Source organism: Myxocyprinus asiaticus, chromosome 46 (genome assembly GCF_019703515.2).
Source record: "Myxocyprinus asiaticus isolate MX2 ecotype Aquarium Trade chromosome 46, UBuf_Myxa_2, whole genome shotgun sequence".
Classification (NCBI taxonomy): Eukaryota; Metazoa; Chordata; class Actinopteri; order Cypriniformes; family Catostomidae; genus Myxocyprinus; species Myxocyprinus asiaticus.
In genome coordinates this window covers 14,466,061-14,479,528 of record NC_059389.1, presented here as the reverse complement: position 1 = coordinate 14,479,528, position 13,468 = coordinate 14,466,061, and the positions used below count along the sequence as shown (strand labels likewise).

At 39.5% G+C, this 13,468-nt stretch overlaps 1 protein-coding gene across 4 annotated transcripts in view; it reads left to right on the top strand.

Annotated features, from left to right (window-relative positions):
* Positions 1 to 13,468, top strand: part of LOC127436264 (POC1 centriolar protein homolog B-like) — a 68,437-nt gene that overhangs the window by 38,054 nt on the left and 16,915 nt on the right. Inside the window, exons 10-12 of one of the 4 annotated variants that reach the window (XM_051690310.1) lie at positions 10,792 to 11,022; positions 11,158 to 11,302; positions 11,440 to 12,789. The exons of 1 other annotated variant lie outside the window; for it this stretch is intronic. In XM_051690310.1, the coding sequence (XP_051546270.1) occupies positions 10,792 to 11,022; positions 11,158 to 11,301 (375 nt within the window). In that variant the 3' untranslated portion in view covers position 11,302; positions 11,440 to 12,789. Of the gene's footprint in view, positions 1 to 10,791; positions 11,023 to 11,157; positions 12,791 to 13,468 lie in introns of those variants that run through there. 2 more of the 4 variants (XM_051690313.1, XM_051690311.1) reach the window with 2 other exon arrangements.

The window sequence follows — 13,468 nt, the reverse complement described above, 5'->3', positions numbered from 1 at the left end:
TGTAGACAGTGTTACTTTTTCAGCAATATTCTCTGTTGCTCCACCATGACATTAGTTGACTTGAAAGAGAAAATTCACAATAGAAGCAGACAGTTTACACTAATGTCCGCTAAAGCGCCCCTTGTGGCAACGTTGAAAACTGGCATCGTGTTATTAATTGCAGTCTGACACATTTTGCAACGCAACAAAATTGAGCTTGTGTAGCTACAAAGGTCTTTGTTCACATACTTGCATAGGACGTGTTTCAGCCTTAAGTGACATTTAGTATTGTGCAACATGCCAAATGTACAGAGCACTTAGTCTTTGCTTTTAAATGTTTCTACAACATTAGTACATTGTGTTCCCATCTAACCTTGTGTAAGTGTTTTCTTATCTTTCTTTTCTCCCACACATAAAAGAGCATTGGATTGTCAAGCCACAGAAAGCAGAAGAGAGGATGTGGTGTGTCCCTCGTGGTGTGAACAGTTTACAGATGGGGGTTGGATCCAACACGTCTCAATGAGGTGTCAGTTGGCTGCATGATATCTCCTGCTGATAGCAAAGCTTTTACAGTCAGTGGACTGTTGACCGTGGTGTTAATCATTGGCTGTAAGATCAGTTGGGTTGTGCATTAAAGCCTAGACAAGCACTGTGCTTTACTGCACATTGGATAGCCATTGTTTTTTATTGCACTTCTGAATTTCTAATGTGATTGGACTTTGGCTGCTTTTTTCTCACCTTGCTTATGCAGCCTGGCAGATGTGCTATGGTTATCACCATGTGTTTGCTCATAACCTAAACCTAGTTTGTTAGTTTGGATTACAATCTGGCTCATATTCTTTAAAAATGATGTGTAGAAGTCCTGGAACTCAGTAAATAGGTGAATTGCCTCATGTGAACTCCAGTGACCTCAATGCATGCAAGTTCAACACATTACTAGCTGCCTAAAACCTTAGTGGCTTTATTGCCAATTTTATTGATCGTGATAGTAAAGAAAGGACACGAAACAGTGGGGAGAACAGGGCCATGTGATAGCTGAACTCAAACTTATGGCTCAACATGTCGGAGCATGTGCTGCTTTATTTTTACAGTATAGTATTATCTCCATTAACACCTGATATTAAGATGCATTTTGAGCAATCTGATCGCTAAATACAGGTGTAAATGGGGTCCAAAACCTTTTGTGATCGGATCACTGAAGCCACATTCAGAGGTTTTTGAAAACACATGTCCACTACATTTGTAGTGTAAAAGTGCCAATGCGTCCAGATGGATGCTGGACAGCAGCAAAGGACCCCCTACTCACCTGTCAATCAACCACTGCAATGATAAAGTGGTTTTAAATTTTGCAGGTAAGGTGCCTCTATAAAAGTTAATGATTTTCAGATTGGAAAATTTGAAAAAGCAGACTGCGATATTCATTAAAACATCCCAGACACCCCACTAAAATAACTTAAAATAACTTATTAAGATTCAGGAATTATAAAGGCTTAACATGTTGGAGCACATGTGGTAATTTACAGGCAACAGCTCTGACAAAAAAGTCAAAGAAGACTATTCTGTAAACTGCTGTTTATATTGTAAAATGCTTTTTACAGTAAAGTGGTATCCCCACAAACTCACCATACCTCTTTTTTGTTTCCTCCATCCTGGCATGACCCCCACCCAGGGTGCTCTTAGCCAGCGGAAGGCAGTAATAATCAATTACCCACAGGGAGAACTGTGACATCAGTTACTCAAAGACAGCTGAATTAAATTTCCTGCCCTCCATCTGCCGCATAATGCCATGTTAATGGTTTCCTGCTCTGAAACATTACGGCTGCCACGATGAGCATCAATTTGTATCTGCTATGAGCAGCACCACAATGAGCTAACCTGAGCCAAACTGCTTTTCTCTGCCATGCATTATATGAGTTTAGATATAGGCTGAACCTGCCGTACCCTCTTTCTTGATTTGCCCCCTTTTATCTCTCATTATTTATTAATTTTCCTTCCATTTCATCTTTTACCCCTTTTCAACTGTGTACCTTTTAGTTGAGTCTAAAGCCTAGTGCACACTACACAACTCAAGTTCGTCTCCTTTGATGTTTTGAGTCAGCAACTGGTCTGCGACGAAGTTTTACAGCAATTCACAAGACAAAACGCACCTTAATACTAAGTGTACAGGGCCTCAATAGGGGGGCAAATGGTTGTGTAGCTGATACACCCAGTCCAGCACAATGGAAAACAAGACTGTGAGTCGCAGGGCACCAAATGAAAGCTGTGTAGTGTGTGCTTGGCTTAATCAAAGTCGCTTTAAGGTGAGCCAGTTCGCAAAAATGTTGGTCAAGATTATGTTCCAATTATATATTTCTAATTAGGAGTAAAATCTGACAACAATGGCATCATTAATTGAATTTCTTTACCTCAAATCACACAAATAACGCTATTTGTCAGGCTGGTCTAGCTTATGCACATACACATTCGCATTTCAGAGTACACAGATAGTTTATTGGCTCTTTTAAATGTAAGGCGGAACTACAATCCCTAAAGCCACTATATCTTGCATTGCGATGCCTTAATCAAAAAAGCGATTTGTTCTTTTAACTGTAATGGGGGACCTCTATTCCTACAGCAACCATATTGAGCATTGTGATACCTCTACCAAAAACCTGATTGCTCTTTTAACTGTGATTCAGAACTATTTCCGGCATATTTAGCATTACGATTTTATTCATACATATACAAGTAATCCATCTCTTCCATGTCCCTTGTTTAATTAGATTACAGATTCATGTGTATGCTGCCTAGTTTGCTTTAGTCTTAGTGATTATTTGGTTAGTTATTGTGCCTCAGAACTGTTTTTAATTTGGTTTCTTGATGAAACTCAGATTTATTTCCGTCGCACCCTTTTTATCTAATCCAATATTGCAAATTGCTGATTTTCTTTATGGCAAATCACAACATTAACACATAAACTGCACCTTAACCTTGAGTTTTCGCACAGTGAGTCATCTTTGTCTTCTCTAAGGGGCTAAATTTCCTCCTACACATCCACAGATGACACAACCACCTACAATGAAGCTTGTATATTTAACCTTGCCTGCATTCCTTGCAACAGTGCAAAAACAATAACAAAAGGTGCTTTGTCTCAGACAAAACAAGTATTTCAGGCAGTATGCAGAAAACTTTGCTTGCTCCTGCAAAGCTATTTAATGGTGAGTTTTTCCATCACGACTTGGCTGAGCACCCTGAGTCATAAGCTCTTCATTGAAAATGGAGGCGTTTGTATGCTGTAGAACATGCTGGATGGGGAAATGATGGACACTGTTTCCAAGAACATTGCATTGCTTTACTCTACCCTTCCTGTTTCCTCAGGGAAGTCAAACAATAAAATCACTGTATTGTTTCCCATTCCTGTTGAAGTTAGACACTAAACTGTTCACAAAAGAAAACCGATAAAGTCATTTCATGATGCCAAGATTTGTTGTTGACCTTAAAGGTATAGTTCAACCAAAAATTAACAATCTGTCATTTTACTCTCCCTCATGTTGTTCCAAAGCCTTTTGGCTTTCTTCTGTGGAACACGAAAGAAGATATTAGGCAGAATGTATAGGGACTGAAAGCCTTAGTCACCATTCACTTTCATTGTACGGAAAAGAGAGTAATTGACTGTCTTTTGAGGTTAACATTCTGCCTTTTGCGTTCCTTTTGCATTCCATAGAAAAAAAAAAAAAGGGGTTGGAACCTTGATTTGTGGCTAATAAATTCATAATTTTGCCCATTTTGTGATAACAGAGATTTGACTACATTTTGGGGTGTTTAGAGCAATATAGGTGTCTGTGCATGAGCATGTTTGAGAACGCTTGATGACTCATTCAGTCTGTGGGATCTAAAACTGTGTCTCTGATAGGAATTGGGTCAGAATGCAGCTTTCGTCTCCCAATACTCATTGCCTGTTTTACAGAGGAGTCCCCATTCATCCTTAAACATGAGCTTCCAATTTAAGCTATTCCATTGGCAGAATTTATGCCATGATTAAATATAACAATATAAAGGATACTTTAATGATATTACATCATTCTATCCAATTGTTTTTAATCCATTCTTTTGTTCGAGATTGATTAAACGGGTTTATCAGTGTGACCTGGTTTGCATAAGAGTTATATCATATCCTGTGGCCTTGGCATTTAGCGGTTTCAGGTCACTGGCAGTATCAGGCATCCGCACTCATTCCGAATACGGCTCGCATAGAGAGAGAGGATGAGAGAGACATAGAGGCAACTGACAGAGATCAGTGGGTTTCATTGCTGTGTTTGGTTGTGTGCTATTCCTGATGAGGGTATACACTCTAGTCACATTTGAAATGTGGCAAAACCACTTAGTAACAGTGCTAGTTATAAAATGGTGCAGTTTTGCGGTATCTGTGAAAATGGATATTTATCTTCCCTGAAGCCAATGTGTGGGCGAGCAGCCACTGGTTTGATACGAGAACAGACGGAGAGGGAAAGCGGAAGCGTCTGCTTCCCCTACCATAGCGTGCAGGAGCCATCTCTGATATTCCAGTTTTGTGTTTCTATCTTTTCATCTGAAAGAATAACCAAACAGCTCTTCTTTTGAAGCCCAGGGTCAGGGTTTGCGTATACATTCATGTGTGTGTGCTCCTCATTTAAGGACAAAGACCCGTTTCAAAGCCCATTTCCTGAGCACCGATGTACACCAAAGCAAAAGCGGGCCCTCTTTGGGCTTCACCTATCACCTGACCTCCTGTCTGAAGCTTATGCAGCTCCAGACAACTGTGGTCTTGGTCCCCTGACAGGATGTGGCCTGCATTCAGTGTGACAAGTGTTGGTTTCAATTTTCCACTAGGCCAGCCAGCAAGAGGGGGGGGCAACTGCACCCACATCATAAAGAACTATCAGAGTTGGCTCACAAAAATAGCTTTCATCAAAATCGAAGAAGGACATGGACAGCGAAGGATATGGGACATATACAAATATCATTTTTAAGGAGCTGTTCGTCCAAATGGAAATGGACAATTCTGTCATAATTTTTTCACCTTCATGTCGTTCCAAACCCGTATGGCTTTCATCCGTTGAACTCAAAAATAGAAATTTTGAAGAATGTACTGGTCACTAATTTGCTTGAAATTACAATGAATGTGTACTGGAGCTTCCAAAGTATCTCCAATTTAAATGCATGGAATAGAGTAACCACTACATACTTCAAAATGTTGTGTTCTAAGAAAGATAGAAAGTCATATGGATTTGGAACTACATGAGGGTAAATAAATGATGACAGAATTTTCATTTTGGGTGAACTATTTGGGTGAAATGAAATGAATTATCCATACTGTAATACATTTATATTCTCATTTTAATCCTCACATATCTTAATTATTATTTTAGGTGAAAAATGCAGGCAAAAGAGTAATAGAGTACCTGAGTTCTTTTATACTCCAGTACTTCCAAAATAAACTGTTATCATACTGTTAATTCGCAGATTATTTAATATAACTTTTAGGCCACGAACTGTGCACCAACTTCTGCATTCATTTCTCAGGTGTCAATGTAATAAAGCTAAAGAACATAAAGCTAATGTGAGTGAAATAAGTGGGTTAAGCTGGCACTTTCCTTCCTAACTCGATAGGATGAATAGTGCATGTGAATAGTGCAGGAAGTGTAGGACACGTTCAGGCTAATATGAAACTTAATCCGTCCAGTGATTGAGGCCAGAAACTAGCTTGAACCCCATTAGCCAGTCTTTAGAAGATACATCACTCAGCAGAAACCAGGTTCTGATCTGGAAAAAAAAAATGGGTAAAGAATGAGCACTGAAATGATCATGCTAGCAAAGGATGGGGGTTTGACAGGTCAAAAAGTTAACGCGTCCTTTGATTTCAGGAAGGATTGCCTTGTACTAGGAAGCACTTTAATGGCATTACATGGCATCCTGTGACAAGGAAATATTTTCTCTGTCACAAGACTAGATCAGTCTGTGCAAGGGTATAAGTGAAGGGAAAGTACATTGCCGTACAAATGTAAAACTTAGTAACCACATATTTTATTATAAGGAGGTTTTGACATTTTTCACAACTGCTCAGACAGTTCTAATTTTAGTGCTAATGAGGAGCCAATATTGTTGTGAGAGGGTGTCTTCCCTCTATTTCTTAATGAGAATCTGAGTGGACACGACTTCTAGGGTTTCTCTGATCTTTTTAAGTGTCCAATCATTATGTTTCATTCCTTGGTGTTCAATGAGCAATGGAGTAATATTTCAAACGGTAGATGGGTTTTTTCTGTGTTGTCGAGGGAGCTCATAAATATTCCCAATGGCCCAGTGAAGTACCTGCTTAGCAGCCAGCAAGCCTGTTGATATAAATTATAGCTGCACCGGCATAAAGAACATCGTTCTGACATCGAAGCTGAATGAATATGTTAAAACTCTAATGGCCCACCTGTGCCCACTTTAAACTCACTGAACAGACTGCATCTACTGTTTTTTTTACTGTACACAACCATTGTTAATGGGGTGCAAGGCTTAAAATGCCAGTTCTCCTGTTTTCCAACTCTGTGGCACATCCTCATATTGGGAGAGTTCTCCAAACTGTCGAGGAAAAGACTTAAAATCCTTGAAGTCAGCCCTATTCTTCTTTACACCTACTGCCCCTTTCCCACCTAGATTTCTGGTAGACCCCAAGTGGGACTTTTTTAGAGGAACTACATTACTGAAGAGACTTTTCCCCCTGAAAATACCTCAGTGATGACATAATGTAATGTCAACCATTTCCTTCTGACGTTTCCCTCATGCACGATACAATAGCAACAATAACAAAAATGACAACATCGATAAAGGAGGCCAGGATCGGAGATACGCTTTTATTAGGGCTGTTTTACACAAACTGTGTCTGCAGGTTCAGTCTTGTGATGTCACAAAGTGGCAAAACACATGAATATTAATTAGGTTATTTGCAGATAATGTCAAATAATCTTTTACTGTTTATATAAATAGTCATTATTGAATACCAACTCAAGCGCTCTAATAAATATTTCACATAATTAATTTGATAACTTGATCCATACATCTATCACTGTCAGTACTGGGATTTTGTTAGTCATTGGATAAATACATGGATCAGTAAGAGCTGAGCAAGAATGACTGACTGGTCTCATGGTAAAGTTTTCGCCTCTAGAACAGGGAGTTCCGGGTTCTTATGTGCCCTAATATAACTTTTTATTTTAATAAATGAAGATTGCATCGGTATGTTAGTAAATGTTTATCATGAGCGGGGACACATCTGTTCGCATTATTCTTTGTGATTTAACTGGAAAGAAGCATGAGCTACGGAGCGAATGGATCGCACATCTGTATGCATGAGAGAACATCGCCGCCCGCTGTCACTCAATGCCACTGATAACAGCCGCAACTAGCACATTTCATAACATAATAAAAAATTCCAACACTGAATCACTACTTATCATAACACACATGAACAAAATGAAAACTCACGAACTGGAGTTGCTTCTTCTGCATTAGACAATTTCCTGATGAAAGCTATTCCAAAAATTGGTGGGGACAAATCTGGCAAAGGCAAAAATTGGTTAGAGCATAGGAGCTTACAAAGTCCCTCTAAATGGCTAAGAGGAACTATAGTTCCTCATGTGTGAAAGCTACGAAAACTGAGTAGTTTCTCAAAAATGACCTAATATGGCTTAGGTTCCTGCAGTTGGAAAGGGCCTATGAACTCTCTCCAGTTTGCGAGCTACCCAGGTTTCCCTGTCACCATGGAAACTGGTGAAGCAATCAAGAAGAGGTCACTCATCGTTGGCTTATTCACACTGAAATAGGCTTGTTTTTTGCCTAATCTGAGCCTAGTGACCTTTGCTTTGGTATGGTGGTGTAACAATACAAAATACATGTTAACATTTTGTTTGAGATGTTGTTGCCATGAAAAAACACTCTGGAATGATGGAAGGATAGGATATATTTAAAGAATATTTCTGTATTGAAAAGGTTACCTTACATTTTTCCTAGATAGCTCTGTAGATACCACCTAATCAGCAATGATGATCTTAACTCATCTTAACATGCTGATATGCAGAGTTATCAAGAATAAGACTGATGTCACTGTGAATTCTGAAACAGTAGGTAAAAAATTCTGCTGCTAAAAATCTGTCTGTGCTTACCGAAATTCGAATCACTGCCCGTAGAGCTCCACATTCCAGGTAAAATGTAAACAGAGTGCCACCAAAAGCGAGTTGTATTTTTAGTTGTAAATGATGTAATACAGTCAGCAAGAATGGATATTTGATTAACTCTACCCCCTAACCCATACCCCAAACCTAACTATCAGTGGAGTGAAAATATAATTTTAAAGTGAAAATGCAACCTCCAAATCGTGCTCACCATTGTTTATGTGAACGCAATTTCTTTCTGGATTCCGCGGGACCAGAACCCAAAGTCTCTGAGATTACTTGTGCGAAACGCTATTAGCAACGCTAGAGTTAAAGGTGATCACATTTGAATTGATGCAAAAATGTCTGATGGGGATGGCGCTTGTCAGTAATTCAACAGAATGTGGTTGATTTCAAGGTGCATTAACTTTTGGAAGCAACATGTTGATTTTCCTTGTGATCAAGTTGCAAGAATGTTACATTCAGGATTAAGGGGGCCAAATGTAGTACTTTAAGAATCCACTATTGAAAACCCCATATCTGAATATTGGGGGGATGTGTCCACCTCAATGCCTATGGTGGTTATGGCCCTGCAAGCTATGGAGGCTTTGTGTCCAAGTTACCATAAACTTGAATCCATAAACCAAATCTGTGTCTGAGGTTGGAGAAGTTTAAGTGGAAAAACATTATCTAATATGCACAATACATTGTAACTGTTCTTTTACATTGACTGCTCAGCTAATCCAAAAAGTCACAATGTTTCCTGTTTTGAATCTTCACGTCATACACTGAGCCCTCACCTTTCCAGCCATTTTCCACCAATGACATGATGCCAACTAGCACAGGCAATATTTTCCAATGTCTGTGGTGATGAGCTACAGCTTTTTTCCACGACCTCCCAAACGTGGCCTGTCAGGAGGCCCTGCTGATGACCACTTGATTGGCATCTAAGCAAGTTCGGTAATCTTTGCCTTTTTCTGCCTAATTTAACTCAAATTTACGATGCTCGGGAAGCATTGAGGGGGAAAAAATAGGAAGAAACAACACAAACGGAAGACAATACAAGGGCTGGAGTGTGTAGCATGAGCAAGGTCTAAGCATGAAGCATGTAAATTAGGCTAGCAGATGTTGCCCAGATGTGGCCGGTGGGTGCTTGAGGACCCCAGAACTGGCCTTTCCACACACTGACAGCTTTGTTCACCTCCTCCCCTCCCTTCCCAGGCCATGATGCTGTCTCTCAAGCCTGAGCTTTGAAGTCAGGACGTTGCACAGGAAGCAAGGGGCTGCTATTGATTTTCTTCCTGCATTAGGGAAGGAATGTCTCCCCTCCTTCATGCTTTGTGTCTGTGTTCTGGATTGGGTTGTCTGGATGGGGCTAGAGGCCCATATACTGATTCCACACTTCCATCTTTTATTTTTATCAAAAAGTTGACTTGAATTTTACTTTTTGTTTTTTTGTTTTTACTGACCCTTTGTTGATGTTATGACATACTTGAATTTGTGTACCTACAATATAGCAGTGGTAATGACATTAACCTGTAATACAGGTAGACTAGCATTTAAAGGGTTAGTTTAAAAAAAAAAAAATGTCGTCATTTACTCACCTTCATGTTATATGTTATTACAAATCCCTAAAACCTTCTTTCTTATGTTGGACACAAAAACAGACATTAGGCAGAATGTTCTGACTGCTCTTTTCCACACAGTAAAAGTGAATGGGGACAGATGCTATCAAGCTCCAAAAATGACAAAAACACAGCAGATAAAGCACCATAAAAGTTTACAAGAAAACATACAGCAGCACTGTGTGAGGAACCGACCAACAATATTCACTGAAAATCTTCCCTTCCGCTACAGCTCTCAAATCTGTATTATTTTGAATTTAAATATTTTCATTCAATTCATATATGACTCGTTTCACCACGCTAGTTTGAATATGTGGAATTGTGAATGAGATTTGAAAGCTACTGCAAAGGGCAAGAGTTTTGCTGAGTAACAACTTTGGTCTTCCTCATAAAAAGTTATCGTATGGCTTCAGAAGACTTGGAATATAATAGAATCAGAATCAGAATGAGCTTTAATGCCAAGTGTGCTCACATACACAAGGAATCGTTTTTTTTTTTGGTGATAGGAGAAACAAGCAAGTACACACAGAACATTACAGTGAGAAACAGAATATAAAACAAGGTAAGAGTATAAATAGACATACAAAACAATAGGACAAATAACATAGAATGGCGTATGTACATGTGCAAGTGGTAATATATGTGCAAGGTAGGGGTATGTACAGTTATTGAATTAAATATGAGTGAATTTACATATGTACATGACATATTTATACATTATTGCGCTATGGGAGTCCTGAAGGCAGTTTAATTGTTCATGTGGTAAATCATCTCTCTAATAGCACCAAGTCACAAGAATAACTTTTAGGGTAATTTAATAAGGATGCTTTTTTGGTCATTTTTTGTGCGCTATCGTATGGAAAAGTTCACCAGAGAAACCTCTTTTGTGTTACACTAAAGAAAGAAAGTACAGGTTTGGAACGACATGAGGATGAGTAAATCAGTAAACGTGAACTAACCCTGTAAAGATCACAGGATACATTTTTTTTCTGTAATGACTTCTTGTTCCTTGCTATGGTTTTCTCATTGCTCAGGATGTAAGGGGCCATGATAGTGTTACAACAAGCTACAGAGATCAGTCCAGCTCAGGTACTGGCTCAGTTCCACCTCAAACTCATATGCGACATAGAGAAAAAGAAATTGAAGAAAAAGTAGGAGGGTTTGCTTGCAACATGACAACCTCATTAGAGGAGTGCTGTAGCCTGCCATCAAGCCTTACCAGGACTCTAGAGAACATTGTACAGCAGTTGGACATTCTGACCCAGGTAAATCACTTTAAGGTCATCTTAGCCTGTTTAGTTCTCTTGAATTTTTCTTAGCTCTCAGTGCTGGTTCGAGGAAGATCACTGAATGAATCAGATATAATGCAATAATGCCATTGATTTCTCGTTGTCTCTCAGACTGTTGCTGTCCTTGAGGAGCGCCTCACACTGACTGAAAACAAACTGAGGACCTGCCTGGACAATCAGGCCATTTTTCTGCAGCAAGCACACCAAGTGGACCAATCCGATGAGGAGAGGGGAGCTGAGGGGCCATCTGTATGAGGTATACCCCCTTCCTCACCCTAGCTTACCAGCTCCAGTGGTCCTTACATCAATGGTGGCTTCCTCTGGTATGCAAAGGGGATCACAAAAATGCCTTTGCCTCTTATACTCTGTCTTTCCCTTCACTTTATATTAAAGACATCCAGCTGGGTCATTCCAGTCGAGGACACTGGACTTTTAACAATGCAAATAAAGAGGAAAAAAAGATGAAAAGAGTGAGGAGAATGAGGGAAGGGCAACAGGGGTATTTGAGGGATCTTAAAGCAGTCTCACCCAAAAATTCAAGTTCTGGAGAGGACAGCTGCAGCTAAGACAGTATCATGTTTTGACAGCGGTGAGGACTGTTATCCCTCAGGACAGCCACTCTGAAGACATATCAGGAAAGAGACTGACAGAAGATTTTCCTGTGTCCCTTTTCATCACTGAAAAATAAAGTATTATATTCTTTGAAAACAAATCTTAAATAGTGGTCGACTGATACAGGTTTTTCAATGAATTATGCCAATATCTAGAGACCAGAATGGCAGATGGCTGATATAGTGCCGATATACACTCACCAACCACTTTATTAGGTACACCTGTACACCTACATATTCATGCGATTATCTAATCAGCCAATCGTGTGACAGCATTGCAATGCATAAAATCATGCATATACGGTCAGGAGCTTCAGTGATTTTGACTGTGGCATGATTGTTGGTGCCAGACTGGCTGGTTTGAGTATTTCTGTAATTGCTGATCTCCTGGAATTTTCGAGCACAACAGTCTCTAGAGTTTACTCAAGTGATCGGCAGTTCTGCAAACGGAAACACCTTGTTGATGAGAGAAGTCAACGGAGAATGGCCAGACTAGTTCGAGCTGACAGAAACGCTACGGTAACTCATATAACCACTCTGTACAATTATAGTGAGCAGAATAGCATCTCAGAATGCACAACACATCAAACCTTGAGGCGGATAGGCTACAACAGCAGAAGACCACGTTGGGTTCCAACAGAAAGCTGAACCAAAACTGGACATTTAAAGACTGGAAAAACATAGCCTGGTCCGATGAATCTTGATTTCTGCTGAGGTACACAGATGGTAGGCCCACAAGTTAGGCTGATTAGACAATCGCATGAATAAGTAGGTGTACAGATGTAGCTAATAAAGTGGTCGGTGAGTGTATAACACTCGGCCGATGCGATAAACACAAAATGGCCAAATATCAGCTGATCATTTGGCCTGGCCAATATATCGACTTGTCATAGTCTTAAAATCTTAACCTATTTTGCTTCTCGAATAAATTTTTGTTTTAGGGATATTTGCATATTTTTACTGAAAAACAAGACAAAATGCTGAATAAAAAAAAGACTTTTGCAATGTTTATACATATACACACACACATGCACATTTTTTACTCCAAATTTGTTTGTCTGCCTTGTCACATATTATGTACTGTATATAAAGACCGTTATGAATGAATTACAGCATATCTACAGTCATTGGTGCATTTGTGTCCCAGGCAGCATGAATGGTTTGTGTTTGTGTGTGTACGTGAGAGAAAGTGAGAGAGAGACTGAGTAAGTGTCCTCTGAGACACTTGCAGCCTTGTTTACTCTCTCTCAATCAGCCTTCTGGGTGGAAGTCAGACGGAAGCAGGGAACCAATCGACAGAATGGCCCAGCGGTGCTTGTTTGCTTTGGGTACCACATCCTTCTGTATGTTGCAGCTCTGCTGCGCTCCTCCCAACATTCTTACAAAAAACACTACACCCAATAGCAGTGAAAACAAATCAATTATTCTATTTCCAAAAAGAAAAAGTTATTGGACACTGTGCTTTATTAAGTATACGCTACTAATCAAAAGTTTGGACGCACTCAACTAAATATGTTTTTAATAATCTTAAAGGCTTATTCTTAAAACTTCTTGAAACCTGAAATTTAGTAATTTAGTGATTTAATAATCCATGCATCAGAGGGGGTTATAAAATTTGAAATAATTTTTAAGAAAGCATTTGTGATTCCTGTCTGCAGGCTTTCGTAAACACAAACATTCAACGTTGTTGTTGTTACAAATTACAACCAAACATCTCTCTAACCACTTCCTGTGCTGCGCACACTCTCGTGCACGCTCCTGCAGACAGCAGGTGTGCTTGTGACCATTCTGAGTACAACACAAGCCCTTTG